This window comes from Arachis hypogaea, chromosome 1, assembly GCF_003086295.3.
Source record: "Arachis hypogaea cultivar Tifrunner chromosome 1, arahy.Tifrunner.gnm2.J5K5, whole genome shotgun sequence".
Taxonomy (NCBI): Eukaryota; Viridiplantae; Streptophyta; class Magnoliopsida; order Fabales; family Fabaceae; genus Arachis; species Arachis hypogaea.
In genome coordinates this window covers 79,780,860-79,802,702 of record NC_092036.1, presented here as the reverse complement: position 1 = coordinate 79,802,702, position 21,843 = coordinate 79,780,860, and the positions used below count along the sequence as shown (strand labels likewise).

Below are 21,843 nucleotides of genomic sequence, written 5' to 3'. Positions count from 1 at the left end.
ATGGACTCCATTGGACTTCACAGTGTCACAAATTCTCAGGAAGGTGGTTAGATGTTGATTGGGGTCTTCTTGAGCACTTCTTCTGAATGAACATTTGTTCTAAACAAGAGTGATGAGCTGGGGTTTTAGTTCGAAATTGTTGGCATGTATGGTGGGCTTCTGAATGCTACTTCCACAGTTTCCTGGATTAGGATTGATATAGGAGCCTAGAACTCTCCTTTCTTGCCCAGCACGGTTTGCATGGCCTTCTCTAGCATGGTTGTGAGCTTCTTCTTCATGATTGTTCTCCAAATTCTCTTCCATGTTGGATTCAAAGTACTCTTCCTCTTCTTCCTCAGCACCAATAATTCTTTTCCCTCTTGCTTCCCTTCTTAGTCTCCAAAGGGTCTTTTCAGGTTCTGAATCGAAGGATGTTGAAACTCCTTCTCTTCTCCCTGTCATACAATAGACAGATTGTACAACAGGAGATAAAATGAAGAAACTATTCTTGTTAGAGTAATTGTTAGTGTGAGTAATGCAATTTATCAAACAGTTAGTGGGTTAGTGAGCAGAATTGTAATTATCAAAGAAAGAAAAAACGAAAAAATAAAGAGGGTGAAGGGGGTCAGGAAGAAATTAAAACAAACTAAAAGAAATTGACTGAATCAAATAAACAAAAAGAAAAAATTCTCAATCTAGTGATCTTCAAATGTAATCATTGTTGATTAAAAATTAATCCCCGGCAATGGCGACATAAACTTGATGCATGAAAACTTGTCTCTCAACAAATTTCCCTTTGGCAAGTATACCGAATTGTCGTTAAGTAAAACTCACAATAGAGTGAGGTCGAATCCCACAAGGATTGATTGGTCAAGCAACTTTAGTTAGAAGAATATGCTAGTTGAGCTAAACAGAAATTAGATTGAGAACTTGCAGAAATTTAAATGACTGGAAAGTAAATAACAGAAATTAAAGTGCAGAATCTTAAATGGGGATTTGGGGTAATGAGCATGAAAATAAATGGCAGAAAGTAAAGATAATGGGTAAGATCAGAAATGGGGTAATCATTGGTTTCAGGAGATGTTTCATTCTCCGGATCAAGTTCATTCTCATCTCTTCCTCAATCAATGCATTCATTGATCTCCTTGGCAATCTTAAGTGATTGGATCCCAATTCCTTGGCAATCCAATCTCTCTAAGCTTGAACAATTGCCCAATTCCTTGCTTCCTTTGCCCTGAAATCAAGCAATTAAAGTGCATCAAAGCTCTAGCCAAAGTCATGAGATTATGCATCATCAATTTTATCATGAAATTCTAGCAAAATTCTCATGAAATCATGCAAAGTTCACACTAGTTGCTTGAATCAAGGTGTGAGTGTATTTTCATCGAAAACTTATCTTATTCACTAAGAAAATGCATGAAACTACCCTAAAACAGTAAAGAAAAGGTCAATGAAACTGGCCTAGATGCCCTGGCATCATATATCTCGGTAATTGGTGCTGTCAGGGGCGTGTAATTAGAGAATTTGCCGATTCTTGGTGGTCGGCTTGTGTTTGTCAGTTTTGGGTGGTCCCTTTGATTTTCTCTGGGTGGTGGGTTATGTCGTGGTGCCAGGTTGCCGTGTTGGGTGTGGTTGTGTTGCTGCTTTTTGGCAGTGACGACCTGGATGACCTCTTCGTCATTTATGTAATCTTTGGTGATATTTTGAATCTCATGCATGGTCCACACAGGTTTGGTGGTGAGGTGTTTGCGGAAGTCTTCGTTCATGAGCCCGTTGGTTAAGCAAAGGCTTGCGATTGAATCCGTGAGCCCGTCGACCATTAGACATTCGTCGTTGAAGCGATCGAGGTATTTCCTTGTGGATTCGTCCTGTTTTTGTGTGACCCCTAGCAAGCTGATGGGGTGTTTAGCTTTAGTGATTCTGGTCGTGAACTGGGGCATGAACCTTCGTGTAATGTCATGGAAGCCAGCTATGGATCCGTTCGGGAGGGCGTTGAACCATTTGATTGTTGGCCCGGCTAGGGTCACCGGGAAGGCCCTGCATCGGACTACGTCGGCCGCTCCTTCTAGGTTCATCCTGGCCTCGAAGGTCGTTAGATGTTCTTGGGGATCTTTAGTTCTGTCATACTTCATGTCAGTGGGTTTATCGAAACCTTTAGGGAGTTTTGCTTTCAAGATCTTTTCCGTGAAAGGTGTGGCTCCCATTATCGTGTGGTCATTTCTTGTGCGCTTGGTCTCTCGGTGTCGCCAATCTTCGTCCGAGTCGCACTGACGACTCGGATATCGGGAAGCACTGCGGTTGTGCCTTGGCTGTATCGCCGTTCTGGCAATTTTTCTCGCCTGTGGTCGCGCGAGGTGCTGCGATCGTCTCTCCTATCGTGTCGGCGAGTTGGCGATCTGCCATGGCGAGATTTTAATCTGGAAATTGCATGGCTTCCGTGTTCGTTATTGTATCTTTCCTTGGTGGCCAATCTGCCTTCGAGTTCCTGGACCCGGAGGCAGAGATCTTGGATGATTTGTGCCGCTTTGTCCCCTGTTTTCTCAGGGTGTCGCGGTTCCGTGACGATGTGATCGTTTTCCTTATTCTGTGCATGGTGGATGGTACTTGCTATCCTTCCTTGGTTTGCGACCTCCTGGTGTTCTGGGGTCAGATTCTTTATTCGAGGGTCATCCCGGCTTGAGGAGGCTTCTTCAAGTACGTCCCCCATTCCGGTTTAGTCAGCGCAAGTTCCCCACAGACAGCACCAATGTACAAGATGTCTCTGGTACGGGTTGAGGGATGGATCGAAAACTTGCGGGTCGAGGCGGATGCCGGATCGCTTGACAGGAGCAAAGGGGGGAGTTACCTGCAAAGACACTCCGACGCTCAAGTCAGAATGGATCTGAGAGGTATAAGGTATGAGGAATGAGTGAATACCTGGGGGGACCTGGGTCCTCTATTTATAGGTGATGGTAGTTATCTTATCTTATCTTGATTGGCTAAGATAAGGGAGACGTTTGAATTCGAAAGTCGGTTAGGAATTCTAGAGGGCCGGCTTCGGGCCCTCTAGAAGGGCGAGGTGGGTTGGACCCGGGTAATCGGGTTCGGGTTTAACCCCGGGTCATGGATCCATGGGCCGGATCCGTAACACCTATGTATGTTCATATATATATATATATATATATATATATATATATATATCCTCTGGCCAATCTTAGCTTCGCAGGCTGAGTCTGGGGCTAGTTATGCTGTTTCCTTGGCTTTCCTTTATTCTTTTGCTTATCTTTATCATGTTCCTATTAGGTTTCTTAGCATTCAAGTGTTGAGCGGATAATTTATACGCTTTTTGGCATTGTTTTTAGGTAGTTTTCAGTATGATTTAGTTAGTTTTTAGTATATAATTATTAGTTTTTTATGCAAAAATCACATTTCTGGACTTTACTATGAGTTTGTGTATTTTTCTGTGATTTCAGGTATTTTCTGGCTGAAATTGAGGGACCTGAGCAAAAATCTGATTCTGAGGCTGAAAAAGGACTGCAGATGTTGTTGGATTCTGACCTCCTGCACTCGAAGTAGCTTTTCTGGAGCTACAGAAGCCCAATTGCTGCACTCTCAATTGCGTTGGAAAGTAGACATCTTGGGCTTTTCAGCAATGTATAACAGTTCGTACTTTTTTTGAGATTTGATGGCCCAAACTGGCATCAAAACGCCGGTTAGAGACCCTTTTCTGGCGTTTAACACCAGAACTGGAATAAAAGCTGGAGTTAAACGCCCAAACTGGCACCAGAGTTGGCGTTTAACTCTAGGAAAAGCCTATGCACATGAAAGCTTCAATGCTCAGCCCAAGCATACACCAAGTGGACCCCAGAAGTGGATTTCTGCATTATCTACCTTAGTTACTCATTTTCTGTAAACCCTAGCTACTAGTTTTAGTATAAATATTACTTTTTTCTCATTGTATTAGAGTCTTGGTTATTCTGGTTCCCCCTCTGGGGCTGAAACTAATGAACAACATTATCACTTATGTATTTTCAACGGTGGAGTTTCTACACCTCATAGATTAAGGTGTGGAGCTCTGCTGCTCCTCATGAATTAATGCAAAGTACTATTGTTCTTCTATTCAATTTAAGCTTATTCTTATTCTAAGATATTCACTCGTACTTCAACCTGATGAATGTGATGATCCATGACACTCATCATCATTCTCACTTATGAACGCGTGCCTGACAACCACTTCCATTCTATTTGCAATAGCTTGAGTGTGTATCTCTTGGCCTCTTGGTCCACGTCGCATGGTTGCCTTTCCTGACAACAAAGCCTTCCATTCCGTGAGATCAGAGTCTTCGTGGTATAAGCTAGAATCAATTGGCAGCATTCTTGAGATCCATAAAGTCTAAACCTTGTCTGTGGTATTCCGAGTAGGATCTGGGATGGGATGACTGTGACGAGCTGTAAACTCGCGAGTGCTGGGCGCAGTGACAGTGCGCAAAAGAATCATTGGATCTTATTCCGACATGATCGAGAACCAACAGATGATTAGCGCTACGTAACCTGTAGCTGGACCATTTTCACTGAGAGGACGGATGGTAGCCATTGACAACGGTGATCCCCTAACATACAGCTTGTCATGGAAGGGAGTAAGCATGACTGGATGAAGGCAGTAGGAAAGCAGAGATTCGAGTGGAACAAAGCATCTCCATACGCTTATCTGAAATTCCCACCAATGAATTACATAAGTATCTCTATCCTATTTTATGTTTTATTTATCTTTTAATTATCAAAACACCATAACCATTTGAATCTGCCTGACTGAGATTTACAAATTGTTACAAAAAATCAAAATTTTGAAACAAAAGAATTTTATAACAAAAAAAGGAGCCGTTCCAGTATGTCCCATTACAAAAAGTTTTTGTAACAAAAAATGGAACTATTACAATTCAAAATGATATTTTGTAACAAATTTTTGTGATACAAAAAATCAGAAGTCATTACAAAAGTGGTAACAAATTTTGATCTTCAAGGTATTTTTGGTGACAATGTATTTTTTCCTATCATAAAATTTTGTTACAAAATGTAACTTAATTTTGTAACATTTTTTTCTTTAGTTACAAAATACTATTTATTTTGTAATAATTTTTTTATATACAAATTACACAAATAATTTATCAAATTATATTATTTTTTAATTAAAAAATATATTAACTAATTTACTCAACAAGTCAACATTTATATAATATATAATAACATAAATAGTTCAAATATATTTCATTAACTAATTTACTCATTTCTCATGGAGAAGTTCTAATAAGTGTCACACACCTGAAAATCTTAAATAAAAAAATAATAATATAAATTGTCTAAGAAAATCTTAAATAAATTGAAGTGCCATACAAGAACAGGAAAATCTTAAATAATGCAGACTCACTCTAAGAAGTAATTAAGAACTTAGTATTCAGAAAGGGAACGAATACATTGTATTGCAAATATGAGTTTAGATATAGTGTCAAGTATCAAAACCGAACTGCATGGATGAAGAAACAGAAATCCAGCACAAAGTATAAAGGTACATGAAACTAAAATTCATCCAATAACTACTAGGCTGCAACCACCACAGAATTCAACACAATCATGATTTGAAATGTAATAAAAAAAATAGCTCAATATAATATAATGACCAACAGTCAATGAACTTACAAGTATACAAGGCACTGCATCCCAAGTAAGGAACATTCTGCATATTCAAAAGCAATTTCTGAATCAAGCTTGGAAGAAGCACCCAATTTCATAAAAATAGAATTGGTTCATATCAATTATAATTAAAACACTTTGATTCATGTTCACACCACATGATCATTATTCATTGCATCAACTAATCCTTCTTCCTTTTCTTTTTAATTTTTCTATCATATAAAACTTCAATATATAACAGAACTAACACTTTTCTCCCAATGTTACCAATTCATGAGAGATACAAAGAATCTTCAACAAAAGTAATCAAAAGACGCTAGTGTCAGTGGATGGTGCTACTATATGCTCCTTTATTAGTTCAAAGTTTTAACACTTTATAATAGGTTTAACTAATCCTCAATCTTCATTTACTTATAAGTTGATAGTTTCTATATACAAAGTAGTCAATAATTAATGTGCCAGAAATATGATATTAATTAAAAATAATAGTAATAAAATGAAGTGATGCACTCATCACAAGGACACTTGCAGATTTTTATTTTATTATTATTTTTTTCTAAATGGCATGCAACACATTTCCTTTCTAAAAAAATAGTTTAAGCTTTTAAAAGAATTGGCTCATACCAATTATATTCTAAGTTCTAACATGAAATCCCCAAACTACTTAATCTTTTGTTTTAGACCTATTAACAAGTTGAGATGCTGAAGATTAATGTGTAAATCAAAAATAAAGAACTTCTGGCATCTTGATATTCAAATTTTCAGAGCTCTGATCAATAGACGTGTTCACATCAACGTCAACATAAGTATTAGGTAAGACAAGAAGCTAATGAATGACCCCAATAACATCAATATAATTATATACATACTACTGAAAAAGTAAATGCTTATGACCAGTTTACTGGGCTTCATTATAGCATTACAAGACAAAGCTCTCAGTTGAAATATGTTTGCGTTTATTGAATGATGTTATTATCCAATGGATTTTCAAAAGGGGATTTTAGTAAAGCACATTATCAAATAAAAGAAAGGTATTATAAGAGCTTTCAATAGAGACATTGAGAAACTGAGAGGAACCGAGACACCTTACCTGTAAAACATGACAGTTTTCCAGTGTGCTTTTCCCACCTTGTAGTTCACAAAACATTCCAAAAAAAGAATAAGCAAACAGAACAGTAGTAATTGAGTTAGTAAAACATTAATCTTTAAAATTTTTCTTTCTTTGATTGTGGGAGGTGTTTTAAGTGACGATTTTCCTTTCTTTGGAATGGATAATTATAAATATATAATCCTCCAAGACTTACGATACTTTAAAATGTTCATACAAATGGATAGTTAAATAGGGGTTTGGAGGATCACATTAAAAAAGCCCTCACTATCTAATCCCCAGACTTCCAAATAAGATAATGGTTTATTATATGTAGATGCAGATTTCGATTAAATGTACTCCCACCAAAAGATAAATCTAGAAAAGTTAAGCTATTGTAATTCATCAAAAGAAGCAAACACCAGTTTCCATTGAAGTTTCATATCCATTAATGCTAAATTACAAAATTACAAGTAATAATTTGAAGTTCCAATAATACTAAATTACTAATCAGAACAAGTAAAAAACAAGCAACAAATCAGAAAAAAACTACACAGAACAATAATCAACAGCCCTAATATTCACAAGTTCTGATAATCAAAAATAATATCCCTAATTAGAAGTTCTAATAAATTAAATCCTAGACTTCCATGGCATTCATAAATTAAAACAGTTAATTTCAAAATAAAATCCCTTACCTCAATTAGCCAAAACTCGATAATTAAACGCAACAAACCATTCGTCTATTTTTAATTCCTAGTAGCAACAACTTTCCACTTGGAGCAGCAGCAACAATGATCTCAGCACTAATCATAATTGTTTAGGAGATAAATTAGCAACACTAGAATAAAATATGCTAACATAATTAGGACGAAAATATGACAGAGGAACAAAATAGTAACAAATCAAGGAAGAAAATGTTACAGGTCTCGTAAACGAAGGAATTGGAACCAGAATGGGAACAGTGCTACCGACAACAACGGCAGTGACATCCCCTTTCAAGTTTCACGATGACAAAACGATCCTTAGTGGCTAGCTCTAGCGGCGATGACAATAGCTCCGGTGGCTAGCCCTGGAAACAGCAGTGGCAACTCCTCCCTCACCACTCCATCGCGTCTTTCACTCTCTCTGCTTCGTGCGATGGCGGTAGCTTCGGGCTCGACGGCGGCGCGCGATGATGGCGATGCAACAGCCGCGGCGAGCTGGACGCGAACGGCCTCCCTCCAGTGGCGGCGACAGGACGCGGGCGGCCTCCCTCTTCTCGCGGACTCTCTCTCTTCGCATCTTGACATCCCTTTCTCCACAGTTCCATTTCTGATGACGATTTAGCAGCAGTAACCGACGGTAAAGCGCAACGGAGGTTGCGCGACGATCGCCAGTGGCGGCGCGGCCTCCCCCCTTTCCTTTCCTTCTTCTTCCCCGCGACTCCCTCACTTCCTCTGGTCTCTCTCTCTATGCCTGTGTCTGTGTATACGCTTGTATTGGTTGTGTGTGTGGTGTGCTGTCAGTGTCAGAAAAAGATAGGGTTAGAGATTGGATAACTTAAATATTTTTAATAAAAATAAGAATAAGAATAGTATAATAACTAAAAATTATTTTTAATTTAATAATAATTATATAAAGATATTATTTAATTATAAATTTTTAAATATTTAAATAAATTAATTATTTTTAAAATATTATTTTATTATTATTTTATAATTATTTTACACAAATATTAATTAAGATAAAATTGGAGATATTCAAGTAAATATTTTTATTCATAAAATTTAAAATATTAAATTCAAAAATCTTAAATATTTAAATTAAATGATATAAAATTTTTATATTTTTTTCAATTACTAAAGTTTTAAATTATAAATAAGAAAATACTCTGTTTAACATATAGATCTCTAAAAATTTATTTTCAATAAGTATAATAAATTATAAATAATTTATTATTTAATTTTTAAAATAATTTTAAACTCAAAATATCATTAATTAAACTTAAATATTTTTAGTAAAATAAATTTTTAAATATAAAATCTTAAATAAATATAATAAATTATAAATAACTTGTTATGTTTATTTTTAAAAATTCAAAGTCTTACATTTAGTATGTTGAAACAAAATTTTTTATTAGTTATAAAAAATCTTTGAATTTTGTGATAAATAAATAATTTGTTACAAAAATATTGTATTTTGTGACAAATTAATTTTTTGTTACAATATATTTAGAGCTTTTGAAACAAATAGATATTTTGTTACAAAATATCTTGAATTTTTGCAACAATATAATCTTTTGTTAGAATACATTATAATATTTTGTAATAAAACAATAATTCAATACAAAAGCTAACATAATTTGTAACAAAAGAAATTATGTTGTTACAAAATATTGAAATATTTTGTAACAAATTTTCTTATTGTTACAAAATATTTTTATTTTGTAACAATAACTAATTATTGTTATAAAAAAACTATAATTTGTAACAATTTTAAATTTGATACAAATTTTTTGTTACAAATGTTTCATTTTCTTGTAGTGATAGTTTGCTTCAAGCCGACAATCTCCGTGGGATCGACCCTTACTCACGTAAGGTATTACTTGGACGACCCAGTGCACTTGCTGGTCAGCTATGCGGAGTTGTGAAGAAAGTATGTGAGATCACGATTTCGTGTACCAAGTTTTTGGCGCCGTTTCCGGGGATTGTTCGAGTTTGGACAACTGACGGTTTATCTTGTTGCTTAGATTAGGTATTTTTTTTCTTTTTATTTTGTTCTTCAGAATTTTTAAGAACGAGTTCTAGAGTTTCAGATGATGCTTTTATCATCATAGGAGCTAGTTGATTCACAGGAGCTTGTATGTAATGTCCAGCTAAAGCTTGGCTAGCCATGCCTAATCTTTTTAGACTGAAGCTTTAGACTAACATTGCATGACTCCTGGAATTCTTATTGAAAATTTTGAGTTTCTTATTTTCTTTTTCAAAATAATTTTCGAAAAATAAAAAAATTACAAATTTTTTTTATAAAATCATGAAATCAAAAATATTTTTGTGTTTCTTGTTTGAGTCTAGTATCAATTTTTAAGTTTGGCATCAATTGCATGTTTCTATTTTTCTTGCATTTTTTGAAAATATATGCATTGTGTTCTTCATTGATCTTCAAGTTGTTCTTGATGATTTTCTTTGTCTAATCTTTAAATTCTCTTATTTTGTGTCTTTTGTTGTTTCTCATGTGCATTCTCAAATTGTTAGTGTCTCTAGTATAAAAACTTCTAAGTTTGGTGTCTTGCATGTTTTTCTTTTCTTAAAAATTTTTCAAAAATATGTTCTTGATGTTCATCATGATCTTCAAAGTATTCTTGCTGTTCATCTTGACATTCAAAGTGTTCTTGCATGCATTCCTTGTTTTGATCTTAGTTTTTCATGTTTAATTTCATTCTGTTGTTTTTCCCTCTCATCATAAAAAAATTCAAAAAAAATTCAAAATTATGTCTTTTCAAGTCAATAATACAGAGAATTGAAGATTCAGAACATACAGCAGAGGAATCACAGAGAAAAAGCTGGGCGTTCAAAATGCCCAATAAGGAAAAATTTCTGGCGTTTAAACGCCAGCCAGGGTACTTGGCTGGGTATTTAACGCCAAAGGAGGTAGCCAAGTGGGCGTTAAATGCCAGAACGGATACCATTCTGGGCGTTTAACGCCAGGATAACACCAAAGAGGTAATTTTGTTTTCAATTCAAATCTTTTTCAATTTTTCAAGTTTTAAAACTAATTTTTCAAAATCTTATCTTTTTTATATCCTCTCTTATCAATCGTATCCTTTTCAAAATCAAATCTTTTTCATTTTTATTTTAATATTTTTGAAAATCCTTGCTAACAATTAATGTTGTGATTCAAGAATTTCAAGTTTGTTACTTTCATGTTAAGAAAGGTTCAATATTTGAATTTTAGAATCATATCTTTTAATTTCTTGTTAGTTAAGTCATCAATTTTAAAAATCAAATCTTTCTTAATTTGTTTTTCAATCATATCTTTTCAATCATATCTTTTTAATCATATCTTTTTCAAATCACATCTTTTTAAATTCTAATTTCAAAATCTCTTTCAAACTTCTTATTTTTTCAAAACTTATTATTTCTTATCTTTTTCAAAACCACTTAACTACTTTTCTCTCTCCAATTTTCAAAAACCATTAACAACTTTTTCAAAAATCTCTTTAATTAAATAATTATTTTAAACTCTAAGTTTATTTCATTTAAAAATTTTCAAAAATTCTCTCTCTCCCATCTCTTTCTATTTAATCACTAACACTTACCCTCCTTTAATAATTTGGACCTCCTCCCTCTCTATAAGTTCGAATTCTTCTCTCTACCTCATCCTTCTATTCTTCTTTTCCTCTGACATATCAAGGAATCTCTATACTGTGACATAGAGGATTCCATACTTTCTTTGTTTTCTTCTCTTTCATATGAGTAGGAACAAAGATAAAGGCATTCTTGTTGAAGCTGATCCTGAACTTGAAAGGACTCCGAAGAGTAAGCTAAGAGAAGCTAAAGCACAACTCTCTGGAGAGGACCTGACATAAATTTTCGAAAAAGAAGAAGACATGGCAGCCGAAAATAACAACAATTCCAACTATGCAAGGAAGTGCTTGGTGACTTTACTGCACCAACTCCCGACTTCTATGGGAGAAGCATCTCTATTCCTGCCATTGGAGCAAACAACTTTGAGCTTAAGCCTCAATTAGTTTCTCTGATGCAACATAATTGCAAGTTTTATAGACTTCTATTGGAAGATCTTCATCAGTTCTTGGTTGAATTTTTGCAAATCCGTGACACTGTTAAAACCAATGGAGTTGATCCCAAGGTCTACAGACTTATGCTTTTCCCTTTTGCTGTAAGAGACAGAGCTAGTATATGGTTGAACTCACAACCTGGAGATAGCCTGAACTTTTGGAAAAAGCTGGTCAATGCCTTCTTAGCTAAATTCTTTCCACCTCAAAAGATGGGTAAGCTTAGAGTGGAAGTTCAAACCTTCAAACAGAAGGAAGGTGAATCCTTCTATGAAGCTTGGGAAAGATACAAGAAATTGATCAGAAGGTGTCCTTTTCTGACATGCTTTCAGAATGGAGCATCATAGGTATCTTCTATGAGGGTTTGTCTGAGTTATCCAAGATGTTATTGGACCATTCTGTAGGCGGATCTATTCATCTGAAGAAAATGCCTGTAGAAGCCCAGGAACTCATTGAAATGGTTGCAAATAACTAGTTCATGTACACTTCTAAAAGAAATCCTGTGAACAATGGGACAACTCAGAAGAAAGAAGTTCTTGAGATTGATACTCTGAATGCCATATTGGCTTAGAGCAAAATATTGACTCAGCAAGTCAATATGATTTCTCAGAATCTGACTGGATTGCAAGTTGCATCTGGCAGTGCTAAAGAAGCCTCCTCTGAAGGAGAAGCTTATGACCCTGAGAATCCTGCAATAGAAGAGGTGAATTACATGGAAGAACCCTATGGAAACACCTACAATTCTTCATGGAGGAATCACCCAAATTTCTCATGGAAGGATCAACAGAAGCCTCAACAATGCTTCAACAACAATAATGGTGGAAGAAATAGGTTTAGCAATAGCAAGCCTTTTCCATCATCTTCTTAGCAACAGACAGAGAACTCTGAGAAGAGTCATTCTAGCTTAGCAACCATAGTCTCTGATCTATCTAAGATCACACTAAGTTTTATGAATGAAACAGGATCCTCCATTAGAAATTTGGAGGCACAAGTGGGTCAGCTGAGTAAAAAGGTTACTGAAACTCCTCCTAGCACTCTCCCAAGCAATACAGAAGAAAATTCCAAGAGAGAGTGCAAGGCCATAACCATGACCAACATGGCCGAACCTTGGAGCAATCATGAAGCTGAATGCCAAGTTATTTGGTAATGAGACTTGGGAGGATGAACCTCCATTACTCATCAATGAACTAAGTGCATTGGTTCAGCTGAAGATACCTCAAAAGAAACCGGATCCCGAAAGGTTCTTAATACCTTGCACCATAGGCACCATGACCTTTGAGAAAGCTCTGTGTGACCTGGGATCAGGCATAAACCTCATGCCACTCTCTGTAATGGATAAACTAGGAATCTTTAAGGTACAAGCTGCAAGAATCTCACTAGAGATGGAAGACAAATCAAAGAAACAAGCTTATGGACTTGTAGAGGATGTCTTGGTAAAGGTTGAATGCCTTTACATCCCTACTGACTTCATAATCCTAGACACTGGAAAGGATGAGGATGAATCCATCATCCTTGGCAGACCCTTCCTAGCCATAGCAAAAGATGTGATTGATGTTGACAGAGGAGAGTTATTCCTTCAAGTGAATGAGGACTACCTTATGTTTAAGGCTCAAGGATCTCCTTCTGTACACATGGAGAAGAAACATGAAAAGCTTCTCTCAATACAGAGTCAAATAGAGCCCCCATATTCAAACTCTAAGTTTGGTGTTTGGAGTCCCCAACCATGCTCTGAATATCTGTGAAGCTCCATGAGAGCTCACTGTCAAGCTATTGACATTAAAGAAGCGCTTATTGGGAGGCAACCCAATTTTTATCTATCTATGTTAAATTTCCATTTTCCATTGTTATTTTATGTTTTCTTTAGGTTGATGATCATGTGGAGTCACAAAAACAACTGCAAAAATCAAAGCAAACTTAAAAATAGCATTAAAAATAGCACACTCTAGAGGAGGAGCTTACTGGCATTTAAACGCCAGTAAGGGTAGCAGAATGGGTGTTAGACGCCCAGTCTGGCACCATTCTGGGCATTTAACGCCAGAAAAGGGCACTAGACTGGCGTTTAATGCCAGGAATGGGTAGCAACCTGGCGTTTAATGCCAGGATTAGCACTCAGAGGACGTTTACATGCCAGAATGGTACAGGGATGAGAAATCCTTGACACTTCAGGATCTGTGGACCCTACAGGATCCCCACCTACCTCAACTCACTCTCTTTTCTTCACACATTCCAATAACACCCTTCCCCAAATACCCCTTACTAATCACCTCCATTTCTCTTCCCCAATACCTTTCACGAATCACCTCCATCCACTCTTTCCCAAATACCCCACCTACCCCACCATTCAAAATTCAAAAACTTTCCCTCCCAAACCCAACCCTCACACATGGACACCCCTTTCTTCCACTCCTATATAAACCCCTCATCACTCCTTCATTTTCACACCTCATATACACTTTTCCCCTCCTTGGCCGAACATTTCTTCCCCCTCTATCTCTTCGATTTCTTCTTCTTCTCCGTCCCTTCTTTCTTCTTTTGCTTGAGGACAAGCAAACCTTTTAAGTTTGGTGTGGTAAAAGTGTTGCTTTTTGTTTTTCCCTAACCATTTATGGCACCTAAGACCGAAGAAACCTCTAGAAAGAGGAAAGGGAAGGCTAAAGCTTCCACCTCCGAGTCATGGAAGATGGAGAGATTCATCTCAAAGGTCCATCAAGACTACTTCTATGAAGTTGTGGCCAAGAAAAAGGTGATACCTGAGGTCCCTTTTATGCTCAAAAGAAATGAGTATCTAGAGATCTGACATGAGATTCGAAAAAGAGGTTGGGAAGTTCTCACCAACCCCATTCAACAAGTCAGAATCTTAATGGTTCAAGAGTTCTATGCTAATGCATGGATCACCAAAAACCATGATCAAATTATGAACCCGAACCCAAAGATTTGGCTTACCATAGTTCGGGAGAAATACTTAGATTTCAGTCCGGAAATATAAGGTTGGCATTCAACTTGCCAATGATGCAAGGAGATGCACGCCCCTATACTAGAAGGGTCAACTTTGATAAAAGATTGGACCAAGTCCTCATGGACATATGTGTGGAAGGAGCTCAGTGGAAAAGAGACTCCAAAGGTAAGCCGGTTCAATTGAGAAGGCATGACCTTAAACCAATGGCTAGAGGATGGTTAGAGTTCATCCAACACTCTATTATTCCTACTAGCAACCGGTCCGAAGTAAATGTGGATCGGGCTATCATGATCCATAGTATCATGATTAGAGAGGAAGTGGAAGTTCATGAGATCATACCTCTAGAACTATACAAGGTTGCTGACAAACCTTCCACTTTAGCAAGGTTAGCCTTCCCTCGTCTCATTTGTCACCTATGCAATTTAACTGGAATTGTCATAGAGGAAGACATCCTCATTGAAGAGGACAATCCTAGCACTAAAAAGAGAATGGAGCAAACAAGAGAGCCCACTCATGGACCTCAACAAGGGCATGAGGAAGTCCCTCATCAAGAAATCCCTAAGATACCTCAAGGGATGCATTTTCCTCCACACAACTATTGGGAGCAACTCAACACCTCTTTGGGAGATTTGAGTTCCACTATGGAGCAACTAAGGATGGAGCACCAAGAGCACTCCATTATTCTCCATGAAATTAGAGAGGATCAAATAGCCATGAGAGAAGAGCAACAAAGGTAAGGAAGAGACATTGAAGAGCTCAAGAAGGAGAACTAGCCACCATCACTAAGGTGACCCGTTCTTTAATTTCCTTGTTCTTATTTTTTCTGTTTTTCAATTTTTATGCTTTATGTGTTATCTATGTTTGATTCTTCATTACATGATTATTAGTATTTAGAGTCTATGTCTTAAGGCTATGAATGTCCTATGAACCCTTCACCTTTCTTAAATAAAAAATGTGGCTAATTACAAAAGAACAAGAAAGTACTTGAATTTCGAAATTTATCTTGAAATTAGTTTGATTATTTTGATGTGGTGGCAATACTTTTTGTTTTCTGAATGAATGCTTGAACAGTGCATAATTTTGATAGTGAAGTTTATAAATGTTAAAATTGTTGGCTCCTGAAAGAATGATGAAAATAGAGAAATGTTATTGATAATCTAAAAAATCATAAAATTGATTCTTGAAGCAAGAAAAAGCAGTGAATAACACAAGCTTGCGAAAAAAAAAATAAAGAAAAAGAAAAAGCAAGCAGAAAAAGCCAATAGCCCTTTAAACCAAAAGGCAAGGGTAAAGAGGATCCAATGCTTTGAGCATCAGTGGATAGGAGAGCCCAAAGGAATAAAATCTTGGCCTAAGTGGCTAAATCAAGTTGTCCCTAACCATGTGCTTGTGTCATGAAGGTCCAAGTGAAAAGCTTGAGACTGAGTGGTTAAAGTCGTGATCCAATGCAGAAAGAGTGTGCTTAAGAACTCTGGACACCTCTAACTAGGGACTTTAGCAAAGCTGAGTCACAATCTGAAAAGGTTCACCCAATTATGTGTCTATGGCATTTATGTATCTGGTGGTAATACTGGAAAACAAAGTGCTTAGGGTCGCGACCAAGACTCATAAAGTAGCTGTGTTCAAGAATCAACATACTGAAATAGGAGAATCAATAACGCTATCTAAATTCTGAGTTCCTATAGATGCCAATCATTCTGAATTTCAAAGGATAAAGTGAGATGCCAAAACTATTCACAAGTAAAAGGCTAATAACCCCGCTCATCTAATTAGGACTAAGTTTCATTGATATTGTGAGATTCATTGTATATTCTCTTCTTTTTATTCTATTCTATTTTCAGTTGCTTGGGGACAAGCAACAATTTACGTTTAGTGTTGTTTTGAGCGGATAATTTATACGCTTTTTTGCATTGTTTTTAGATAGTTTTCAGTATGATTTAGTTAGTTTTTAGTATATAATTATTAGTTTTTATGCAAAAATCACATTTCTGGACTTTACTATGAGTTTGTGTATTTTTCTGTGATTTCAGGTATTTTCTAGTTGAAATTGAGGGACCTGAGCAAAAATCTGATTCAGAGGCTGAAAAAGGACTGCAGATGCTGTTGGATTCTAAACTCCCTGCACTCAAAGTGGATTTTCTGGAGCTACAGAAGCCCAATTGTCACGCTCTCAATTGCGTTGGAAAGTAGACATCTTGGACTTTCCAGCAATGTTTAATAGTTCATACTTTTCCAGAGATTTGATGGCCCAAATTGGCATAAAAACACTGGTCAGAGACCCTTTTCTGGCGTTTAATGCCAGAACTGGCATAAAAGCTGGAGTTAAATGCCCAAACTGGCACCAGAGTTGGCGTTTAACTCCAAGAAAAGCCTATGCACGTGAAAGTTTCAATTCTCAGCTCAAGCACACACCAAGTGGGCCCCGGAAGTGGATTTATGCACTGTCTACCTTAGTTACTCATTTTCTGTAAACCCTAGCTACTAGTTTTAGTATAAATATTACTTTTTTCTCATTGTATTAGAGTCTTCGTTATTCTGGTTCCCTCTCTTGGGCCAAAACCAATGAACACCATTATCACTTATGTATTTTCAACGGTGGAGTTTCTACACCTCATAGATTAAGGTGTGGAGCTCTGCTGCTCCTCATGAATTAATGCCAAGTACTATTGCTCTTCTATTCAATTCAAGCTTATTCTTATTCTAAGATATTCACTAGTACTTCAACCTGATGAATGTGATGATCCATGACACTCATCATCATTCTCACTTATGAATGCGTGCCTGACAACCACTTCCATTCTATTTGTAATAGCTTGAGTGTGTAACTCTTGGCCTCCTGGTCCACGACGCATGGTTGCCTCTCCTGACAACAGAGCCTTCCATTCCGTGAGATCAGAGTCTTCGTGGTATAAGTTAGAATCAATTGGCAGCATTCTTGAGATCCGAAAAGTCTAAACCTTGTATGTGGTATTTCGAGTAGGATTTGGGATAGGATGACTGTGACGAGCTTCAAACTCGCGAGTGCTGGGCACAGTGATAGTGCGCAAAAGGATCATTGGATCTTATTCCGATACGATCAAGAATCGACAGATGATTAGCCCTACGTAACCCGTAACCGGACCATTTTCACTGAGAGGACAGACAGTAGCCATCGACAACGGTGATCCCTCAACATACAGCTTACCATAGAAGGGAGTACGCATGACTGGATGAAGGCAGTAGGAAAGCAGAGATTCGAGAGGAACAAAGCATCTCCATACGCTTATCTGAAATTCCTACTAATGAATTACATAAGTATCTATATCCTATTTTATGTTTTATTTATCTTTTAATTATCAAAACCCCATTACCATTTGAATCTACCTGACTGAGATTTAGAAGATGACCACAACTTGCTTCAAGCCGACAATCTCTGTGGGATCAACCCTTACTCACGTAAGGTATTACTTGGATGACCCAGTGCACTCGCTGGTCAGCTACGCGGAGTTATGAAGAAAGTGTGTGATATCATGATTTCGTGTACCAGCAAGTCCTTTCCTGAGCGTTGCGCTTTTTATTTTGCGATTTTGTTTTACCCGTGTTTCAAGGCTTTTAGTTGAGTATCCTTTTCACTATATATATATATATATCTTTTGATTGGGCTCCTGCAAGGGCTACTGCAATTTGGGCCATCTGGTATCAGAGCCTGATGGGGAAGTAGGAATATACATATTATCATTAAACTTTCTCTGAAATTCATGGATCTGGGATTTTACTGTTCATGTTCTTATTTACTGTTGTTCATGTTCTTATTTACTGTTCATTTTGTACATAAGAAACAATACTTTAAATCTGGAAGTACAGGCCGTTTAATCTTATCACTCAAAGGGGCTGTAGCAGTAAGACCCTGGAATTTGGGCAGTAAGGCTAACTTGATGATGTCCCTAAAAGTGATAATGATTCAAACGTAAGAACTCCTGGTGGCTATAGATTTAAAGGATTATTATTAAAAAAAGAGTTAAAAACCCATATTCAAAAATTTGAGTGATAGTTTAGTGATAATATATATGTTCTCTCTGAACCAAAGGAGGGCCATGATATCAGATTTTATGTAATCATGTCTAAACTCTTTCGCTCTCTCTCTAGACGCCTTTCCTTTTCTTCACCGTCCTCTTCTTCCTCCTCTCCGATCCATTCTTCTTCCAATCCCCTTACTGAGAAAGTTACTCGTCCTGAGGAACTTTCCCCTAAACACAATATCTTTGAAGAAGAAGTCTGCTTCGAAGATATCAATCAAGCCATTGACAATTGGGAAATACCCAAAATCCCACAAGATGAGTTATATGTCCCTGATGATAACAAAAGAAAATCTAATTATATCATCAAAACTGCTGAAAATAATATTCCTCTAGGACCCGATTCCGGTGAGGAATTCCATCTTCTGACTAAACAATCAGTTAGAGAACATGCCCGTCACTACAGATATCTTCATATAGGGTGTGTCCAAGTTGCAGTCAAACCACTCATCCGAGAAGGTTTGAATGCCTCTATCCTCATGTGTCTTAGAGACATTAGACACAATGACTTCCAAGACTCCTTAGTCGGAACAGTTGAAACAAGTCTAGGACATGGTCCAGTTTACTTCAACTGTTTCCCTAACAAGACGGTCAGCATGTTAGACCTTAACATTCTTGACTCTCTTTTCCTAAACATTCGAATTCATGGTCTTAACATGAAAGAAGGTTCCATTCCAGCCGCTTTAATCTATAGGATTCAATACAAGGTCATGAACACTTGTAACTCTAGAGTCCTTCTTAAGTCCCAAGATCGTGAAACCACTTTGTTTGTCACAGACATGACAAAGGCCAACGTCATGATTCCAAGGCTTATAAGATGGGATGAAATTGACCTCCCTCAGTCATGGTCAATTGACCGAGCCATTCCTACGCAACCTAGACAAGCACCTCTTTTACGAGAAGTAAAACAAGATGAATTAGGGAAAGTAGAGATTTTCTTTGATAGACGAAACTCTTTTTCCTCTAGATCTGAAGCAGGAACATCTAATGATTTTGCTTCAGCAAGAAGATCTTTTTCAGTAACTTCCCAATCTCAGTTTTCAAAAATGTCGAGACCAGCCAATTCTGAAATACATATTTCCAGATTACAAAACAATTCAAGCATTTCTCAAGGAGTTTACCAAGAAGATGATGGTGATGTAGAATTTGAAGTTGAATCTTCTATTCCATCCCATCAATCTCCAACATATTCTTCTTTGAATGGTAAATGAATAACACGGAATTTATTATAAACAGAGAAGCCTTACGTAAAAACCTTAACTCTAAAGAGTATGACCTCCAAAGAGAATGGTATTTACGTACTTATAAAGCTTCTCAAATCTCATCATTCAAAGAAAAATATTACAAATTTTTAAATGATGTTAGAATGCATATTCCTTTTTTTGAATGGTTTCATGCTTATTCCATAAAAAACAACATTGAGTATCCTTTTAAAACTAAACAAACTTCATTTTCAGCAAATGTTATTTCAACTTGGAAAGTCAAAGATGGAAACTTAGTTAGATCTGAGTTTCCTCCAAAAGCAGCTTTTATTATTTCAAATACGGAAGGACATAATCCTGTTATGGCCTCTCCCTTTAAAACAAAGAATGTAGATGAAGCTGTCGCCCCTAAAGATATTAAAAATCTCATTGAACAATCAAATTACACCAACAGATTTTTACAATGTTTGGGTGACAACCTTTCATCTTCAGGATCTACTTTCTCTTTAAAAAATGTTTCTAAAGCATCTACTTCTAAAAGTATTGAGAAACCTCTTTTTGAACCATTCAAAATAAGTAGCAAGGCTAAGCAAAGTCTTAAAACCTCTATTTTAAAACAACAATCTAGTGATTCGGAAGTTATTCAAAAGATTGACCAACTTTTGAATCGTTTTACTACTATCCCTGAAACTCCTACAAACTCTGGTGAATCTACTTCTCGTATTCAAACACGCTCATCTAAAGCTATTAATTCCCTCGGCTTTGAGTCCAATGAATCTTGCTCTGAGCAAAGTGATGATTCTGGCAAATCATCCCTCAAGATCAACCCCATTTTGACCAACTCCCTAACCAAGTGGAAGGACTTAACTAAACCCTCTACGTATGGTTATAATCGTGTATCCGCTCCAGATCTAGCTCTCGAAGAAAGAGAACTAGGTTTTGTTAGCTTTAATGCCAATAATGTCTATGAATGGAATATAGATGGCAAAACGAAATATAATATCATGAGTATGCTCCAGCATATGACAATGGTAGGCACAGCTTATCAAGCAGCCCATGAAACCTCTGAAGAAGCTATAGCCAATGTTATTGTTTCCGGGTTTAGTGGCCAACTGAAGGGATGGTGGAATAACTACCTTTCCGATAACCAAAAACACTCAATCTTTTCTGCCATAAAAGTTAACGACCAGAACGAACCCATCATTGGTGACGACGGGGAACCTATCCCCGATGCTGTCAATACCTTAATTTTTACCATAGCAAGCCACTTCATTGGTGATCCATCTTTCTGGAAAGACCGTTCTGCGGAGCTGCTTTCCAATCTCAGATGCAAAACTTTGTCTGACTTTCGATGGTATAAGCATACCTTTCTTAATAGGGTTTATACCAGAGAAGACAGTCAATAACCTTTCTGGAAAGAAAAATTCCTTGCTGGACTCCCCAAATCCCTTGGAGATAAAGTAAGGGACAAAATTTGTAGCTTAACCCCAGATGGGATAATACCCTATGATGAGTTAAGTTATGGCCAACCCATTTCTTTTATCCAAAAGGTTGCCTTAAAGATTTGTCAAGATGATAAAATCCAAAGGCAACTTGCTCGTGAGAAAACTCAATCGTATCGATTTGGGAACTTTCTGTAAACAATTTGGTCTTCCTGCTTGTCATCCAAGGAAATCTAAAAGACCTTCCAACCGAAAAGTTTTTAAACCTAACCCTGAAAAGAATTTTAGAAGATTAAAAAAGGGTTTTCAAAAACCTAAAAATGAAACAGGTTTCCAAAAGTATCCCCAGAAAAACCCCATTATTTGTTACACATGTAAAAAACCAGGACATGTTAGCAAATATTGTCGGTTAAAAGGAAAGATTAATAATCTAAACCTTGATCTTCAGATTGAAGAACAGATTAATAATCTTATGATTGAGAGTTCAGATGATAACTCTGGACCAGAATCCTCTGATGATAATATCAACAATATCTAAGTTGATGATGTTGGGTCATCCTCAAATTCAGATATCAAGCAAATTAATGTTTTATCCAAAGATCAAGATCTCTTATTTGATGCTATCGAGGCTATTGACAATCCAGAACAAAAGAAAGACTTTCTTTTGAAACTAAAAAG

The 21,843-nt window shown here is 36.7% G+C and overlaps 1 protein-coding gene and 1 non-coding gene across 2 annotated transcripts; both read right to left on the bottom strand.

Moving 5' to 3' along the window:
- Positions 1-371: 371 nt before the first annotated feature.
- Positions 372-2,183, bottom strand: LOC112741259 (uncharacterized). Its single transcript, XM_025790197.1, has 2 exons — positions 1,449-2,183; positions 372-434 (listed from the first exon to the last, which is right to left on the bottom strand). Exons 1-2 carry the CDS (start codon positions 2,181-2,183, stop codon positions 372-374), a joined length of 798 nt encoding a protein of 265 aa, XP_025645982.1.
- Positions 2,184-11,728: 9,545 nt separating this feature from the next.
- On the bottom strand, positions 11,729-11,834 carry LOC112711276 (small nucleolar RNA R71). Its single transcript, XR_003157395.1, has one exon. It is a non-coding gene; the product is annotated as a small nucleolar RNA R71 (small nucleolar RNA).
- Positions 11,835-21,843: the final 10,009 nt, after the last annotated feature.

Excerpts from the sequence above, each read along its gene's own strand:
- LOC112741259 (XM_025790197.1), bottom strand. The coding sequence starts at position 2,183 with ATGGGAGCCACACCTTTCACGGAAAAGATCTTGAAAGCAAAACTCCCT. Across the intron at positions 435-1,448 it reads CCGAGATATATGATGCCAGG|GGAGAAGAGAAGGAGTTTCA; the intron begins GCATCTAGGCCA and ends ATTGTATGACAG.